Source organism: Ranitomeya variabilis, chromosome 1 (genome assembly GCF_051348905.1).
Source record: "Ranitomeya variabilis isolate aRanVar5 chromosome 1, aRanVar5.hap1, whole genome shotgun sequence".
Taxonomy (NCBI): Eukaryota; Metazoa; Chordata; class Amphibia; order Anura; family Dendrobatidae; genus Ranitomeya; species Ranitomeya variabilis.
In genome coordinates this window covers 65,713,824-65,733,664 of record NC_135232.1, presented here as the reverse complement: position 1 = coordinate 65,733,664, position 19,841 = coordinate 65,713,824, and the positions used below count along the sequence as shown (strand labels likewise).

General features: G+C 52.1%; 1 protein-coding gene across 1 annotated transcript in view; it reads right to left on the bottom strand.

Moving 5' to 3' along the window:
* Positions 1–19,841, bottom strand: part of CIMIP2B (ciliary microtubule inner protein 2B) — a 47,767-nt gene that overhangs the window by 15,733 nt on the left and 12,193 nt on the right. Inside the window, exon 4 of the mRNA XM_077284516.1 lies at positions 11,274–11,412. Coding sequence (XP_077140631.1) covers positions 11,274–11,412 — 139 coding nt within the window. The remainder of the gene's footprint in view (positions 1–11,273; positions 11,413–19,841) is intronic.

Sequence of the window (19,841 nt, the reverse complement as noted above, 5' to 3'; positions counted from 1 at the left end):
GAACACGTATAACATTTAGCCCTTTATACAGTCAAACTGTGTAATGGAGGCGAGAGTTCCCTTTGTAATGAGACGCAGCACAGATGTCAAGAATCCCACCTTGGTGCTGGGTGCAGCCTCCTGAGCGTTGTTATTTGCTGTACAGGAGTCTGCGCTGTCGTGTTATCCCCTGGCCTAGCGCCGTTAGCGCTGCCCATCTTCTGACATCATTTAATGTCGGCCGTTGCGGTTCGCGATCACCATGAATCCCAGCCCCGCAGTGTCTTAACATTGTTAAAACACTGCGGGGCTGGGATTCAGGGCCTGGCGCAGCACATATGTTCGCCTCTCACACGCGGGTCCTTACACCCGCTTCAGACTGTGCGGCGTCATCTGATCCCTTATCGCATGCCACGGCCATGAAGCCGCACAGTCCGAAGAAGGCGGAAGGAGAGGAGGGACAGGCGAACTGATGCACTGATCCTGCCCATCAATCACACCCTCGCAGTCCCAATAAATAAGACACCGAGGGGCGTTGTGTGGGTCAGGGCGGCCGCAGAGGCGCAGCCAGCCAAACAATGATGCCAGAAGACGGGCAGCGCTACCAAGGGGGTTGCAGCGTGTCATTACAAAGGAAAGTCACACCCCCGGGACGGTTAAATGGTCACACAGAGGACACATTTCAGACGTGTTTTCAGTTCCACATGTGCGAGGAGAATACGTTTATGAGCCACCTTGCACACATGCAGCATTACCGCTGTACAAGGTGGCTGGATAACGTAAAAACGCCTGGGGGAGGGGGGACAGGTTCCCTTCAATTTCAGTTCTTGTGTCTGCGTGGCGGTCGCAGGACACGTTGCCGGCTACACAGCAGGGGAACAGCTGGCGGTGCTGAACCCCACTGACACATTGGCTGGTGTTTTTCTCTGTGCAGCTAGCACATCTGGGCAAAAACTGGCGGTGTTAGAGCCCAGGGTCAGCAGGAGGAGCAGGGGGAGCGGAGTGTAGGCCGAAGCCTGCACTCGAGCAAGTTGAAAGGAAACCTTTAACACCCCCCCCCCCAGGCGTTTGTAGCTGAAAGAGCCATTGTGTACAGCACTAATGCTGGAAAAGGTAAACTTAGCTCTTTTAATTATGGTCCTTGTACATGCGGAACCAAACATTTATGAAATGTGTCTCCTCACAGCGTTAAACCGTCCGGTAGGTGGAACTTTCCTTTGTCGTGTGACGCAGCACAGCCATCATTTTTACCCCCTTGGCGCCGTGCGCCCACTCCTCAGCGTTGTTTGAATCTGTCCCGGAGCCTGCGCTGTTAGGTTAGCCCTTGGCCATGCACACATGTTGCGCTGCCCGTCTTCTGACCTCATTTGGTGTCAGGCTGGCTGCGCCTGTGCGGGTGCGCTGGCCGAGATCCCGCCTCGCAGTGTCGTCTAATGTAATCCCACCGCGGGCCTGTGATCCGTGCCCGTGCGCAGTGCATATCCTGTCCTCTCACTCCCCTCCCTACGGCTTTTTCAGACTGTGCGTTGTCACGGCCGTGGCATGCTATTAGGGACCAGCTGACATCGCACAGTCTGAAGAAGCCGTAGGGAGGGGAGTGAGAGGAGAGGATATGCACTGCGCACGGGCACGGATCACAGGCCCGCGGTGGGATTACATTAGACGACACTGCGAGGCGGGATCTCGACCAGCGCACCCGCACAGGCGCAGCCAGCCTGACACCAAATGAGGTCAGAAGACGGGCAGCGCAACATGTGTGCATGGCCAAGGGCTAACCTAACAGCGCAGGCTCCGGGACAGATTCAAACAACGCTGAGGAGTGGGCGCACGGCGCCAAGGGGGTAAAAATGATGGCTGTGCTGCGTCACACGACAAAGGAAAGTTCCACCTACCGGACGGTTTAACGCTGTGTGGGGACACATTTCATAAGTGTTAGGTTCAGCATGTGCAAGGAGCATCACGAAAAGAGGCACTTTTTCCCTTTGCATTATTACTGCTGCACAAGGTGGCTCCTTCAGTAACAAACGCCTGGGGGGGGGGGGGGGTCAGGTTCCCTTACATTTAACTTGTTGTGTCTGCGTGGCGGTCGCAGTACACGTTGCCGTATACACAGCAGGGGAACAGCTGGCGGTGCTGAACCCCACTAACACATTGGCGAGGTGTTTGGCTCTGTGCGTACAGCACTTCTGGACGGCAACTAGCGGTGTTGGAGCCCAGGGACAGGTGGAGGAGGAGGAGGTTGGAGGAGGTTGGAGGAGGTAGGAGGGATTGCCACACACACAGCAGGGGAAAAGCTGACGTTACTGAACCCCAATAACAGAGGAGGGACTGTTGACTGTGCGTACAGCACTTCTGGACGGCAACTGGCGGTGTTGGAGCCCAGGGACAGGTGGAGGAGGAGGAGGTAGGAGGAGGTAGGAGGGATTGCCACACACACAGCAGGGGAACAGCTGACGTTACTGAACCCCAATAACAGAGGAGGGACTGTTGACTGTGCGTACAGCACTTCTGGACGGCAACTGGCGGTGTTGGAGCCCAGGGACAGGTGGAGGAGGAAGGAGGAGGTAGGAGGGATTGCCACACACACAGCAGGGGAACAGCTGACGTTACTGAACCCCAATAACAGAGGAGCGACTGTTGACTGTGCGTACAGCACTTCTGGACGGCAACTAGCGGTGTTGGAGCCCAGGGACAGGTGGAGGAGGAGGAGTTTGGATGAGGTTGGAGGAGGTTGGAGGGATTGCCACACACACAGCAGGGGAACAGCTGACGTTACTGAACCCCAATAACAGAGGAGGGACTGTTGACTGTGCGTACAGCACTTCTGGACGGCAACTGGCGGTGTTGGAGCCCAGGGACAGGTGGAGGAGGTAGGAGGAGGTAGGAGGGATTGCCACACACACAGCAGGGGAACAGCTGACGTTACTGAACCCCAATAACAGAGGAGGGACTGTTGACTGTGCGTACAGCACTTCTGGACGGCAACTGGCGGTGTTGGAGCCCAGGGACAGGTGGAGGAGGAGGAGGTAGGAGGAGGTTGGAGGAGGTTGGAGGGATTGCCACACACACAGCAGGGGAACAGCTGACGTTACTGAACCCCAATAACAGAGGAGGGACTGTTGACTGTGCGTACAGCACTTCTGGACGGCAACTGGCGGTGTTGGAGCCCAGGGACAGGTGGAGGAGGAAGGAGGAGGTAGGAGGGATTGCCACACACACAGCAGGGGAACAGCTGACGTTACTGAACCCCAATAACAGAGGAGGGACTGTTGACTGTGCGTACAGCACTTCTGGACGGCAACTGGCGGTGTTGGAGCCCAGGGACAGGTGGAGGAGGAGGAGGTAGGAGGAGGTTGGAGGAGGTAGGAGGGATTGCCACACACACAGCAGGGGAACAGCTGACGTTACTGAACCCCAATAACAGAGGAGCGACTGTTGACTGTGCGTACAGCACTTCTGGACGGCAACTAGCGGTGTTGGAGCCCAGGGACAGGTGGAGGAGGAGGAGTTTGGATGAGGTTGGAGGAGGTTGGAGGGATTGCCACACACACAGCAGGGGAACAGCTGACGTTACTGAACCCCAATAACAGAGGAGGGACTGTTGACTGTGCGTACAGCACTTCTGGACGGCAACTGGCGGTGTTGGAGCCCAGGGACAGGTGGAGGAGGTAGGAGGAGGTAGGAGGGATTGCCACACACACAGCAGGGGAACAGCTGACGTTACTGAACCCCAATAACAGAGGAGGGACTGTTGACTGTGCGTACAGCACTTCTGGACGGCAACTGGCGGTGTTGGAGCCCAGGGACAGGTGGAGGAGGAGGAGGTAGGAGGAGGTTGGAGGAGGTAGGAGGGATTGCCACACACACAGCAGGGGAACAGCTGACGTTACTGAACCCCAATAACAGAGGAGCGACTGTTGACTGTGCGTACAGCACTTCTGGACGGCAACTAGCGGTGTTGGAGCCCAGGGACAGGTGGAGGAGGAGGAGGTTGGAGGAGGTTGGAGGAGGTAGGAGGGATTGCCACACACACAGCAGGGGAACAGCTGACGTTACTGAACCCCAATAACAGAGGAGGGACTGTTGACTGTGCGTACAGCACTTCTGGACGGCAACTGGCGGTGTTGGAGCCCAGGGACAGGTGGAGGAGGAGGAGGTAGGAGGAGGTTGGAGGAGGTAGGAGGGATTGCCACACACACAGCAGGGGAACAGCTGACGTTACTGAACCCCAATAACAGAGGAGCGACTGTTGACTGTGCGTACAGCACTTCTGGACGGCAACTAGCGGTGTTGGAGCCCAGGGACAGGTGGAGGAGGAGGAGTTTGGATGAGGTTGGAGGAGGTTGGAGGGATTGCCACACACACAGCAGGGGAACAGCTGACGTTACTGAACCCCAATAACAGAGGAGCGACTGTTGACTGTGCGTACAGCACTACCAGGCAACAACTAGCGGTGTTGGAGCCCAGGGACAGCAGTAGAAGCAGAGGAACACAATGTAGGCCGAAGCCTGATTGGAGAAAGGGAACCTTTAACCCCCCCCCCCAAGGCATTTGTAGCTGAAAGAGCCAGCTTGTGCAGCTCAAAAGATGCAAAAGGAAAAGGTGGCTCTTTTAATTATGCTCCTTGCAAGCACAGAACTAAACACTTATAAAATGTGTCCCCTGAAACCGTGAAACTGTCCCGGAGGTGGGACTTTCCTTCGTAATATGACGCAGCACAGCTGTCATTCCTACCCCCTCGGCGCCGTGCCCCGGCTCCTCATCGTTGTTTGATTCCGTCCCGGAGCCTGCGCTGTTAGGTTATCCCTTGGCCAGGCACACTTAGCGCTGCCCATCTTCTGACATCATTTGGTGTCAGGCTGGCTGCGCTTGTGCGGCCGCGCTGTCCGAGAGCCCGCCTCGCAGTGTGGTCTAATGTAATCCCACCGCGGGCCTGGGATCAGTGGCCATGCGCAGTGCATATCCTCGCCTCTCGCTCCCCTCCCTACGGCTTTTTCAGACTGTGCGCTGCCACGGCCGTGGCATGCTATTACGGATCAGCTGGCACCGCACAGTCTGAAGAAGCCGTAGGGAGTGGAGCGAGAGGCGAGGATATGCACTGCGCATGGCCACTGATCCCAGGCCCGCGGTGGGATTACATTAGACCACACTGCGAGGCGGGCTCTCGGACAGCGCGGCCGCACAGGCGCAGCCAGCCTGACACCAAATGATGTCAGAAGATGGGCAGCGCTAAGTGTGCCTGGCCAAGGGATAACATAACAGCGCAGGCTCCGGGACGGAATCAAACAACGATGAGGAGCCGGGGCACGGCGCCGAGGGGGTAGGAATGACAGCTGTGCTGCGTCATATTACGAAGGAAAGTCCCACCTCCGGGACGGTTTTACGGTATCAGTGGACACATTTTATAAGTGTTAAGTTCTGCGTGTGCAAGGAGCATAATGAAAATAGCTACCTTTTCCTTGTGCAGCATTACTGCTGCACAAGGTGGCTCTTTCAGTAACAAACGCCTTGGGGGGGGGGGGGGACAGGTTCCCTTACATTTCAGTTGTGTCAGCGTGGCGGTCGCAGGACACATTGCCGGCTACACAGCTGGGGATCAGCTGACGTTACTGAAACCCAATAACACTGGGTCGTATGTTTTGACTGTGCAGATGGCACTTCTGAGCCTCAACTGGCGTTGTTGGAGCCCAGGAATGTAAGTTCAGGTGGTTGAAAGATGAACACAACAGGAGACCTGGATAACGTATACAGTGACCTAATTATTTAATCAGGAGGAGGAGTGGCAAATTCCTGCGAGATCCAGGCCTTGTTCATTTTCAGGAAAGTAAGCCGGTCAACGTTATCGGAGGATAGTCGCATGCGACGGTCAGTTAGTACACCACCTGCAGCACTAAAGACACGTTCCGATAATACACTGGCCGCAGGGCAAGACAGCACCTCCAATGCATACTGGCTTAGCTCTGGCCATGTATCCAGCTTTGAGACCCAAAACTTGAAAGGGGAAGAGCCGTCTGGGAGTACAGCAAGAGGGCAAGACATGTAGTCTGTCACCATCTGACGGAACCGTTGCCTCCTGCTGACTGGAGCCGTCTGTGATGGTGTAGACTTTTGTGGGGGGCACACAAAACTGTGCCACAGTTGGGCCATACTGGTCTTGCCTTGGGCAGAGGCACTGCTTCTGCTCCCTCTTTGTGCAGAGCCTCCACCACTGCCTGGACGCACTGAGCTGCTTTGGAATGCACTAGCAGCACTTCTCTCAGTTGGAATGGAGAAGATGATGGAACTGACCAGTGTGTCTTGGTACTCCCGCATTTTTCGCTCCCGGTTCAACGGTGTGATGAGGCTTTCTACGTTGTCCCGGTAGCGAGGATCGAGGAGGGTGAACACCCAGTAATCAGACATGTTGAGAATGTGGTCGATGCGGCGGTCGTTTCTCAGGCACTGCAGCATGTAATCCACCATGTGCTGCAGACTGCCAACTGCCCAAGAAACGCTGTCCCCAGCTGGAGGCGTGATCTCTGCCCGCTCGTCATCACCCCACCCTCGCTGTACACACTGAGTACTGGACAATTGTGTAACTCCCTCCTCTGGACGGATGTCTTCCTCCTCCATTGACTCCTCCTCATCCTCCTCACAAACTGTCCCCTGCCTACGCGTTTGTGAGGAACCACGTGGCGCTGACTGTCCAGAAGATGATGGAAGTGGTGAATCCTCATCCTCCACCTCTTCCACAACATCATCCCTTAGCGCTTGCAGTGATTTTTCAAGCAGGCAGATAAGGGGGACAGTCATGCTGACTAGTGCATCATCTGCACTCGCCATCCGCGTGGAATAATCGAAGGGACGCAAAACCTGGCAGACATCCTTCATAGTGGCCCACTCTGTGGTTGTGAAGTCTGTACGGCGCTGACTGCGACTTTTGTGCGCCTGATACAGCTGGTACTCCATTACAGCTTGCTGCTGCTCACACAACCGCTCCAACATATGTAACGTGGAATTCCACCTGGTAGGTAGGTCACATATGATGCGATGTTCCGGCAGGCGGTGTCGGCGCTGCAGAGCCGCAATGCGCGCTTTTGCCGTGCTGGAACGCCGCAAGTGAGCACACTCTAGGCGGACCTTGTGCAGCAGTGCATCAAGATCCGGATAGTCCCTCAAAAAACTCTGCACGACCAAATTGAGCACATGTGCCAGACATGGGATGTGAGTGAGGTTGCCGAGGCCCAGGGCTGCCACCAGATTTCGGCCATTATCACACACTACCATGCCTGGCTGGAGATTCGCTGGCTCAAACCACACATCGCTCTCCTGCTTGATGGCATTCCAGAGCTCCTGCGCTGTGTGGCTACGATTCCCCAAAAAAATTAATTTCAAGACGGCCTGTTGACGTTTGGCCACGGCTGTGCTCATGTCGGTCGTAACAGGTACACGTTCATCACGGGTCCATGTGGAGGTGGACTGTGACGGCTCCTGCAGCGATGATTCTGAGGAACTGGTGTAAGAGGAGGAGTCAATGCGTACAGAATGGATTCCTGCAATCCTTGGAGTGGGCAGGACACGTCCTGCGCCACTCGCACGGTCTGTACCCGGCTCAACTACATTAACCCAATGGGCAGTGAGGGAAAGGTATCGCCCCTGTCCATGTTGACTGGTCCACGCATCGGTGGTGAGGTGGACCTTGCTACTGACGGCGTTCAGTAGCGCATGTTTTATGTGTCCCTCCACATGCTTGTGCAGGGCAGGGACGGCTTGCCTGCTGAAGTAAAAGCGGCTGGGCACACTGTACTGTGGGACTGCCAATGACATCAAGTCACGGAAGCTGTCAGTCTCCACCAGCCTGAATGACAGCATTTCCAGTGACAGAAGTTTGGCAATGCCTGCAGTCAGAGCCTGTGCTCGTGGGTGGTTTGACGAGAAAGGCCGCCTTTTCTCCCATGCCTGTACTACCGATGGCTGTAGACTGGGCTGGGAGTGTGTGGTTGACTGGGAAAGTGGTGCTGCGGGTGGAATTACAGCGGGTCTCTGGACAACAGGGCCAGAGGTTCTTCCACGGCGATCCTGGGAGGAAGCCGAACCAGCTGCGTGTGAGCTAGAGGAAGAGGCAACACGAGCTGAAGAGGTGGTAGCTGCCGCTGTTGGTTGGCCTAGCTCTTCAGTGTGTTTGTCTAACTCCGCCGGGTGCCTGTTGCGCACATGTTTCCACATGTTGGAGGTATTGAGGTTGGCGACTTTTTGACCTCTTTTGATTTTTTGATGACACACCTTGCATCTGACATAGCAAATGTCATCTGCAACTGTGTCAAAAAAGGACCAGGCACTGCAAGTCTTGGGAGCCCCCCTTTTGACTTTTGGAAGAGACATGCTCCTTACGGGTGCCAAAGCGGAGGCTGCAGGATCCGCAGTCTTCCCCCTCCCTCTCCCTCTTTGGACCGTACGGGGAATCTCTTCCTCAGAGCTGCTCCCACCACCTTCCTGTCCCTGACGCCAAGATGGGTCAAGGACCTCGTCATCCACACTACCCTCTGCCCCCAACTGCTCCTCCCGGGTAGTCTCAGCAGCAGAGCACGCACCAGTAAGTGGCACCTGAGTGTCATCATCAGCTGATGCGGCCTGCGATGTGGTGAACGGAGCCACTGGCCCACCCGCCTCTTCAGACTCAGAGAGAAAAAGCTGTTGGGCATCACTGCACCCTGCCTCTTCTTCCATTTCTCCAATGCTGCTTGGCTGGCCCCCTGTTTCCAAGCCAAGAGATTCAGAGAACAGAAGTAGAGACGGCTCCTGTCCTGGGCTCTCTGTCTGCCTGGGCAATTTGGCAGGTGGTGAAGAGACAGATGGCTGCTCTCCAGTGCTCTGTGTCTGAGAGGATGTGGCACTAATGGAAGTTGATGCATTAGCTGCCATCCATCCCACAACGGCTTCAATTTGGTCTTCACGCAGCAGCGGTGTACGGCGCTCGGCGACAAAGCTGCGCATGAACGACTGTTCCCTCGTGAAAGTGGGTGCTGATGAGTCACCGGTGCCCGCAGCGGGCACAGAATCCCCACGTCCCCTCCCTGCTCCGCGCCCACGCCCACGTGCCTTACTCACTGCCTTCTTCATCGTGGTTGACTGATAAAGAAAAGCAGAAAAGTACTAACGGCTTTGTGTGCTTATTCCTGAAAAACTCCTCCTAACAGGTATAAGAAACACTAATTAGCTAAAGTGTGGACTAGACTTTAATATGAGTTAATGTGGCCTACACAAATGTAAAGTGGTGTAACTGGTGTGTTTGGTGAACTTTATTATTTATTTCTTTTTTGGGGGCTGAACTGACAACGGATAGAGCTGCAGTCACACGGAGACCGTGCAGACAGACGTTAACGGCGCTGTAAGGCCCAAAAACCCTCCTCTACTTTATCCTATGTAGTGTTTTTCCACAAATTAGCTGGAGACGGGTGGAAAGACACTAATAGGATTTTTTTAAATTAATTAGCAGCAGACTACAGTACTTGAAAAAAAATTAAAATTGATTTGGCGGTATGACGCAGTTAACAACCCTGAGCTGGAGACAACCAAGCTACGGCTGCTCACAGACTACAGGGCGAGCTGCAGTCACACGGAGACCGTGCAGACAGCCGTAAACGGCGCTGCAAGGCCCAAAAACCCTCCTCTACTTTATCCTATGTAGTGTTTTTCCACAAATTAGCTGGAGACGGGTGGAAAGACACTAATAGGATTTTTTTAAATTAATTAGCAGCAGACTACAGTACTTGAAAAAAAATTAAAATTGATTTGGCGGTATGACGCAGTGAACAACCCTGAGCTGGAGACAACCAGGCTATAGCTGCTCACAGACTACAGGGCGAGCTGCAGTCACACGGAGACCGTGCAGACAGCCGTAAACGGCGCTGCAAGGCCCAAAAACCCTCCTCTACTTTATCCTATGTAGTGTTTTTCCACAAATTAGCTGGAGACGGGTGGAAAGACACTAATAGGATTTTTTTAAATTAATTAACAGCAGACTACAGTACTTGAAAAAAAATTAAAATTGATTTGGCGGTATGACGCAGTGAACAACCCTGAGCTGGAGACAACCAAGCTACGGCTGCTCACAGACTACAGGGCGAGCTGCAGTCACACGGAGACCGTGCAGACAGCCGTAAACGGCGCTGCAAGGCCCAAAAACCCTCCTCTACTTTATCCTATGTAGTGTTTTTCCACAAATTAGATGGAGACGGGTGGAAAGACACTAATAGGAATTATTTGAAAAAATGTGCAGCAGCCTGCACTACTTCAAAAAAAAAAAAAAAAAAGGACAGTATGAGGCAATGAACCACCCTCCCTGAACTGAATACAACCAGCTATGGATGGCCTATGTGGCTGCACTCAGACTAGAGAGTGGGCTGCACTCACACACACACACACAGAGAGACCTTGCAGATCGCTGTGAAAACAGCGCTACAAGGCAAAAGCAAGGTGAATAGTAGGTGAACACAGCGGTTGCTAAATTAGCCTTTGGAAAGCACAAAGAAGCAAATCGCTATCTCTAAACTGTCCCTCAGTCAGCAAACAGCGTCCTGTCACTAACTGAATTCACAGCAGAGTGATCGCAAAATGGCGCCAGCGACTTTTAAACTGCATCATGACATCATTTCAGCAGCCAATCACAGCCTTGCCAGTACTTTCATGCCCTCCATGCTAAACAGGATGTGCCCACACTTGGAATCTTTCTCATTGGCTGAATTTCTGAATTTTGAATCATGGAACTTCCGATTCCGGTATCCGATACGCGCCAAGTATCGGAATCCCGGTATCGGAATTCCGATACCGCTAGTATCGGCCGATACCCGATACTTGCGGTATCGGAATGCTCAACACTACCAATGGAGTCATTCAAAATTACAACCCATCCCGCAAAAAACAAGCCAACACATGGCCATATTGATGGAAAAATAAAAAAGTTATGGCTCTGGGAAGAAGGGGAACAAAAAACGAAAACACAAACAAAAATACCTCCGGTCATGAAGGGGTTAAAGGGGAAGTCCATATCTGAAAACCATGTGTCACCTCTAATTGGAAAGAAGAGGGACCCCTAGTGGAGAAATAGCAGACCCACTCTAAAGAGTTATTACTGAGTGACTACTCATGCCTCCACCAAGACACATCTGTAGATGGTATGTGCTAAGAATCTGTTTCTTTGCCATTTTTTTATTTTATTTTTATTTTTTAATTTGTAATTCAATTTTTTATTCATTAAATTCTTTTTTTTTTTTTTTTCCGTTTATGAATTAAAAAGTTTTAAAAAAAGAAAGCACCTGAGATGAAATACTTGTTGGGATCCTCATCCTCCATGTAGTAAGGGGAGACCTGTATCTGGAAAGCACTGGGAGAAATGTAGGGGGCCGGTTCTTTAGACAGTGCAGGGAGTGGAGTCCGGTACTTGGCTGTGAGAAGCTGGAAATGGGGACAAAACAGGAAAAAAAACACAAATATCACTACTGATTACAGACTGTGCATATAGTGCAAGGGGACATTAGTCGAAAAGCAGTGAGGTGAATTCACAAAGGCTGAGAGCCACAAGGTGACTGTTCACACTGTGTGCAGAATTATCAGGCAGCTTATTTTCCTCAAGCGAAATGGGCCAAAAACAGATATTTAACTGACTCTGAAAAGTCAAAAATTGTTATGCGATTTAAGTTTTCTGTGTCCAGCAATAGTGTTATATTACCAGTAAAACACTGCAGAAAAAAACCTCAGGACATTCCTGTTCACTGTGTGTGTAGCTGTAGTATACTTTCACTTTCACTTTGTAAGCTGAGGAACAAGATGGTAAGATCCCAAGCTATAAGAAATACCAGTTAGGGTACTGTCTCACAGTGGCACTTTGATCGCTACGACGGCACGATCCGTGACGTTCCAGTGATATCCATACGATATCGCTGTGTATGACACGCTACTGCGATCAGGGACCCTGCTGAGAATCGTACGTCGTAGCAGATCGTTTGGAACTTTCTTTCGTCGCTGGATCTCCCGCTGTCATCGCTGGATCGTTGTGTGTGACACCGATCCAGCAATGTGTTCGCTTGTAACCAGGGTAAACATCGGGTTACTAAGCGCAGGGCCGCGCTTAGTAACCCGATGTTTACCCTGGTTACCATCGTAAATGTAAAAAAAACCAAACAGTACATACTCACATTCCGGTGTCACGTCCCCTGGTGTCTGCTTCCCGCACTGACTGTGAGCACAGTCAGTGCGGGAAGCTGACGCCGGGGGACGTGACACCGGAATGTGAGTATGTACTGTTTTTTTTTTTTTACATTTACCATACCTCCCAACCGTCCCGATTTCAGCGGGACAGTCCCGCTTTGGCACCGGGGTCCCGCTGTCCCGCTTCGGGCATTTAAAATCCCGAATTTGCGGCCGCCGGTGAAGCCCCGCCCACTTCCGGGACGTAGAGAGAGCCTGTTTTTGTTTTTTTTTTATAAAAGCTGCCTCCTGACCGCCCGCGCAACACCCCCCCCCCCTCCCGCCCCCTGTGCGGCGCTGCCACGCTGAAGGAGAGAGCCTGCAGCAATCAAGAAGAAAGGTCAGCGATTCACTACCTCTGGCTGTGTGTGCACGGAGCTCCGGCTTCTGCTCTTAGCTGCTATCCCGGCAGAGAAGGAGAGACGGGGGAGGTGCCGGGACAGTGCAGAGCTGTGAGCAGGAGACTGAAGACTTCAGCAGAGAGCTGCACATGGACATCAGCCGCCCCTGCATCACAGAGGAGATTGTGTGTGTGTGATGTGTGTGATGGCTGCGTGTGTGTGTGTGATGGCTGCGTGTGTGTGTGTGATGGCTGCGTGTGTGTGTGTGTGATGGCTGCGTGTGTGTGTGTGATGGCTGCGTGTGTGTGTGTGATGGCTGTGTGTGTGTGTGTGATGGCTGCGTGTGTGTGTGTGATGGCTGCGTGTGTGTGTGTGTGATGGCTGCGTGTGTGTGTGTGTGATGGCTGCGTGTGTGTGTGTGATGGCTGCGTGTGTGTGTGATGGCTGCGTGTGTGTGTGATGGCTGCGTGTGTGTGTGATGGCTGCGTGTGTGTGTGTGTGATGGCTGCGTGTGTGTGTGTGATGGCTGGGTGTGTGTGTGTGATGGCTGTGTGTGTGTGATGGCTGCGTGTGTGTGTGTGATGGCTGCGTGTGTGTGTGTGATGGCTGCGTGTGTGTGTGTGATGGCTGCGTGTGTGTGATGGCTGTGTGTGTGTGATGGCTGCATGTGTGATGGCTGCGCGTGTGTGTGTGTGATGGCTGCGTGTGTGTGTGTGATGGCTGCGTGTGTGTGTGATGGCTGCGTGTGTGTGTGATGGCTGTGTGTGTGTGTGATGGCTGCGTGTGTGTGATGGCTGCGTGTGTGTGATGGCTGCGTGTGTGTGATGGCTGTGTGTGTGTGTGTGATGGCTGTGTGTGTGTGTGTGATGGCTGTGTGTGTGTGTGATGGCTGCGTGTGTGTGATGGCTGTGTGTGTGTGATGGCTGTGTGTGTGTGATGGCTGTGTGTGTGTGATGGCTGTGTGTGTGTGATGGCTGCGTGTGTGATGGCTGCGTGTGTGTGTGTGTGTGTGTGATGGCTGCGTGTGTGTGTGTGTGTGATGGCTGCGTGTGTGTGTGATGTCTGCGTGTGTGTGTGATGGCTGCATGTGTGTGTGATGGCTGCGTGTGTGTGTGTGTGTGATGGCTGCGTGTGTGTGTGTGATGGCTGCGTGTGTGTGTGTGATGGCTGCGTGTGTGTGTGTGTGATGGCTGCGTGTGTGTGTGATGGCTGCGTGTGTGATGCATTTGTGTCAAAGCTGCATGTGTTTGTGAGCTGCGTGCGTGTGAGCTGCGTGCCTGTGTGTGAGCTGCGTGCCTGTATGTCATTATACAGTATGGAGCATCATGTGTGGTCATTATACAATATGGAGCATCATGTGCGGTCATTATACAGTATGGAGCATCATGTGCGGTCATTATACAGTATGGAGCATCATGTGTGGCCATTATACAGTATGGAGCATCATGTGCGGTCATTATACAGTATGGAGCATCATGTGCGGTCATTATACAATATGGAGCATCATGTGCGGTCATTATACAGTATGGAGCATCATGTGCGGTCATTATACAGTATGGAGCATCATGTGCGGTCATTATACAGTATGGAGCATCATGTGTGGCCATTATACAGTATGGAGCATCATGTGCGGCCATTATACAGTATGGAGCATCATGTGTGGCCATTATACAGTATGGAGCATCATGTGCGGCCATTATACAGTATGGAGCATCATGTGCGGTCATTATACAGTCTGGAGCATCATGTGCGGTCATTATACAGTCTGGAGCATCATGTGCGGTCATTATACAGTCTGGAGCATCATGTGCGGTCATTATACAGTCTGGAGCATCATGTGCGGTCATTATACAGTCTGGAGCATCATGTGCGGTCATTATACAGTCTGGAGCATCATGTGCGGTCATTATACAGTATGGAGCATCATTTGCGGTCATACAGTATGGAGCATCATGTGCGGTCATTATACAGTATGGAGCATCATGTGCGGTCATTATACAGTATGGAGCATCATGTGGGGTCATTATACAGTATGGAGCATCATGTGCGGTCATTATACAGTCTGGAGCATCATGTGCGGTCATTATACAGTATGGAGCATCATTTGCGGTCATACAGTATGGAGCATCATGTGCGGTCATTATACAGTATGGAGCATCATGTGCGGCCATTATACAGTATGGAGCATCATGTGGGGTCATTATACAGTATGGAGCATCATGTGCGGTCATTATACAGTATGGAGCATCATGTGTGTTCATTATACAGTATGGAGCATCATGTGCGGTCATACAGTATGGAGCATCATGTGCGGTCATTATACACTATGGAGCATCATGTGCGGTCATACAGTATGGAGCATCATGTGTGTTCATTATACAGTATGGAGCGTCATGTGTGGTCATTATATATTATGGAGCGTCATGTGTGGTCATCGTACAGTATGGAGCATCATGTGTGGCCATTATACAGTATGGGGCACTGTGTGGCCATATTTTTTTGTTTATAATTATTGTATATGAAACAGTGTGATCGGCAGTGCTAAATGGGTGTGGTTGGGATGTGGATATGGGTGTGACTAATTATGAATGGGTGTGGTCAGAGGCGTGGCCTAAAATTTGCCGCGGCGCGCGAAGCGCGCCGCAAACTTTGTCCCTCTTTCCCATCTTCAAAAGTTGGGAGGTATGCATTTACGATGGTAACCAGGGTAAACATCGGGTTACTAAGCGCGGCTCTGCGCTTAGTAACCCGATGTTTACCCTGGTTACCCGGGGACATCGGCATCGTTGGTCGCTGGAGAGCTGTCTGTGTGACAGCTCTCCAGCGACCACACAACGACTTTCCAACGATCACGGCCAGGTCGTATCGCTGGTCGTGATCGTTGGTAAATCATTTAGTGTAACGGTACCCTTATAAGCTGTGTTATCTTTGTACCTGAATAAACAGATATTCACTAGTGATGAGCGAATATACTCATTGCTCGGGTTTGTCCGAGCATGCTCGGGTGGTCTCTGAGCACTTGTGAGTGCTCGGAGATTTAGTTTTTGTTGACGCAGCTGCATGATTTACATCTGATAGCCAGCCTGATTACATGTGGGGATTCCCTAGCAACCAGGCAACCCCCACATGTGCTTATGCTGGCTAACAGATGTAAATCATGCAGCTGCGTCAACAAAAACTAAATCTCCGAGCACTAAAAAATACTCGGAGGACCCCCGAGCGTGCTCTGGAAAACCCGAGCAACGAGTATACTCGCTCATCACTAATATTCACTGTTAAATGGCTGGACAGTATGGAGAGTAATCCGCTGCCGACACAAACAGTCAACAGGGTCACAAAAAACGTATTGAGAAAATAATGACGCACAATAACTGTCAAACATCTGAGAAGAATCAAATGTGACCGAACAAGAAGCCATTATCCTCCATTGCTGTCATATTTCAGAAATAATAATAATAATAATAATTTTATTTATATAGCGCCAACATATTCCGCAGCGCTTTACAACTTATAGAGGGGACTTATACAGACAACAGACATTACAGCATAACAGAAATCACAGTTCAAAACAGATACCAGGAGGAATGAGGGCCCTGCTGCTCGCAAGCTTACAATCTATGAGGAAAAGGGGAGACACAAGAGGTGGATGGTAACAATTGCTTTAGTTATTTGGACCAGCCATAGTGTAAGGCTCGGGTTTTCATGTAAAGCTGCATGAACCAGTTAACTGCCTAAGTATGTAACAGTACAGACACAGAGGCTATTAACTGCATAAAGTGTATGAGAACATGATGGAGGAACTTGATTATGTTGTTGTTTTTTATTAATAGGCCACACAGGGATAATTAGGTTAATGCGTTGAGGCGGTAGGCCAATCTGAACAAATGAGTTTTTAGTGCACGCTTAAAACTGTGGGGATTGGGGATTAATTGTATTAACCTAGGTAGTGCATTCCAAAGAATCGGCGCCGCACGTGTAAAGTCTTGGAGACGGGAGTGGGAGGTTCTGATTATTGAGGATGCTAACCTGAGGTCATTAGCAGAGCGGAGGGCACGGGTAGGTTGGTAGACTGAGACCAGAGAGGAGATGTAGGGTGATGCTGAGCCATGGAGTGCTTTGTGGATGAGGGTAGTAGTTTTGTACTGGATTCTGGATTGGATGGGTAGCCAGTGTAATGACTGGCACAAGGTAGAGGCATCGGTGTAACGGTTGGCGAGGAATATGATCCTGGCAGCAGCATTCAGGACAGATTGGAGCGGGGAGAGTCTGGTAAAAGGTAGGCCAATTAGTAGAGAGTTACAATAGTCCAGACGAGAATGAATAAGTGAGACAGTAAGAGTTTTTGCAGAGTCGAAAGTAAGAAAAGGGCGAATTCTGGAAATGTTTTTGAGATGCAGATAAGAAGAGCGAGCCAGTGATCGGATGTGGGGGGTGAATGAAAGCTCGGAATCAAGGATGACTCCAAGGCAGCGGGCATGTTGCTTTGGAGTAATGGTGGAACCGCACACAGAGATGGCAATGTCGGGCAAAGGTAGGTTTGTAGAGGGAGAGAACACGAGGAGTTCAGTTTTTGACAGGTTCAGTTTCAGATAGAGGGAGGACATGATGTTAGAGACAGCGGTAAGACAATCACTGGTGTTTTCTAAAAAGGTCGGCGTGATAACAGGAGAAGAGGTATATAATTGGGTGTCGTCAGCATAGAGATGGTACTGGAAACCAAATCTACTGATTGTTTGTCCAATAGGGGCAGTATACAAAGAGAAGAGGAGGGGGCCTAGGACTGATCCTTGAGGAACCCCAACAGTAAGGGGAAGGTGAGAGGAGGAGGAACCAGCAAAACAAACAGTGAAGGATCGGCCAGAGAGATAGGAGGAGAACCAAGAGAGAACGGTGTCCTTGAGGCCGATGGAGCGGAGCATAGTGAGGAGGAGCTGATGATCCACAGTGTCGAATGCTGCGGAGAGATCCAAGAGAATTAGCATGGAATAGTGACCATTAGATTTAGCTGTTAGTAGGTCATTAGAGACTTTAGTGAGGGCAGTTTCAGTAGAGTGTAAAGAGCGGAAACCAGATTGAAGAGGGTCGAGAAGAGAATTATCTGAGAGATAGCGGGTAAGACGGGAGTGGACCAGGCGTTCCAGGAGTTTAGAGATGAAGGGAAGATTAGAGACAGGTCTATAATTAGCGGCACAATTTTGATCGAGGGAGGGCTTTTTAAGTAGTGGATGTATGATGGCATGCTTAAATGAGGAGGGAAAAATACCGGAAGTGAGGGAAAGGTTGAATATTTTTGTTAGGTGAGAGGTGACAGCCGGGGAAAGGGACTGGAGGAGATGCGACGGAATGGGGTCGCTGGTGCAAGTGGTCGGGCGAGAAGATGCAAGTGCAGCGCCCCAGAGTCCTGGTCGTTGCAGTATCATGGCTCAGCCACTAAGGGGGGCCATGGTGCGTTCGATGGCACTGAAGGAGTTCTCTGAGCAGGTATCACAGTCACCAATACATTTCACAGCTGGGCCTCCGGGGGGAGCTAAGGGTGCTATTCATTAGGCCACTCCCCACCATAGTGGGTAAACTGGGGGTCAGGCAGGAAGTTAGGGAGAACGCTGACGGGATTGAACGGAGCAACACCCTGTGGCAGGGGGTGTTGTGAAGGGAGAGACTGTAGGGTCTCTGCCAGGGGTGGGATCCTGGCAGAGGCTTGGCATGGAAAGAACGTAAAGGGACCGTGCCTGCTCAGCATAGCGGCGGTGCCCGAGGAAGGACTAAGAAGCGAGATAGATTGTGCTGAGTGAGAAACGAAATCAAGCGAAAGGAGATACCAGTGAGGGTTGTGCTGAAAGAGGCAGCACCTTACTGAGGCGCACTACCGGTGGCCGGAACGCCGAGGAGGTAAAGAGTTTCAAGCCATACCTCAGACCTACGGCAGGGCAGTTAGCTTTAGGCGGACTGTCTCACGCATCACCCAGGAAGGCAAAGGGGGGGTACCAACAGGAGAGGGGCGCAGATATAGTCCCGGAAGATCTCCGAGCCTCCCCGTCATACGGGTGCGTTCCTACCATAGTATCTGGAGGGACGAGGAAGATCATTGCGAATTAAGTTGTTGTGAGGGAACACGAGAAACAGACACAACAGTTGTGGGGTACTTTCCGTAAGCACAGCAGGGAAGGACTGCAACACATAGCGCTAGAAGGAAGGCACCGATTTCCACCTGCAAGGAGAGCTCTGGAAGTGCCATTGGACCGGCCGGACTTGCGCAGCCTGGTGAGCCGTATTCTGGACTGAGGACCCAGAGAGCTTCAGTAAAGAGGTAAAGAGACTGCAACCTGGTGTCCTCGTTATTTACCGTGACCTGCACCCCACAACCGCACCGCTACACCGTTACTACACCACTTATTGCACCGGACGTCCCCCACTGACAGACAGGGCCACGGACCGGGTCTAGCCACCGTGACAACCCCAGGACTGAGACCTAGAGGCCCGGCTCCGGGTACCCCTCGGCCCTGCGGCGGTGTGGGGGCGCTCCAAACTTGGCGTCACGAACAGGATCTACTTAAGCCTGAAGAATCAGGTCATGTGTGCCTAGAGACTGTGATTTACTGTACTTTATTGCAAGATTGTGCTGCGCCATTAGCCGCCAAAAGTTCCCGCCAAAAGGCGCCGCCATTGCTACACCCCAGGAGAAGGAGGGTGTGTTATGGGCGGAGACTCCCAGTGTGGCGCGAGAAATGGCTACCGCCCCCTGCACTTCTGGCTGCAAAGAGATGACCTGCCTCAGAGCAGAAGAGAAACACCCCTTGATATGCAACGGCGAGAAGCTGGCGACGGAGAAGCTCGACCTCGGAGAAATGGCGGAGTTAGGTGCATGCACTGCCACCGACTATCAGGCAGCGATGATGAACGGCGAGTGCCTGAGCGAGGAAGAAGCGGTTCCGGCCTGCCTTTCTTCACCGGAGATGGACCGGAAGCCCGCGGACCCGACAGCAGAGCTACGTCCACCAATCCCGACCTCGGAGTTAGAGGAGGAGGAACCACAGCAAGCGGAGCCGAATCCGAGCATCCCATTGGAGGAGCCCCGGTCCGGGCTGCAGCCGACTCCAGTGTCCTCGTTAACGGACCGGAGCGACACCGATGGAACCACATTAGGCGCAGGTATGGCCGACGTCCCTGCTCCCCTCCACGAGCCCGCTTCCATGACCCACCTCCATCTCAGTAGGGAGCGACTTATCTCGGCAGGGCTAATGGTGCTATCCCCCGATGACCTAGGGAGGATGGTGCCACCGCTGTCGACTGGAGTGG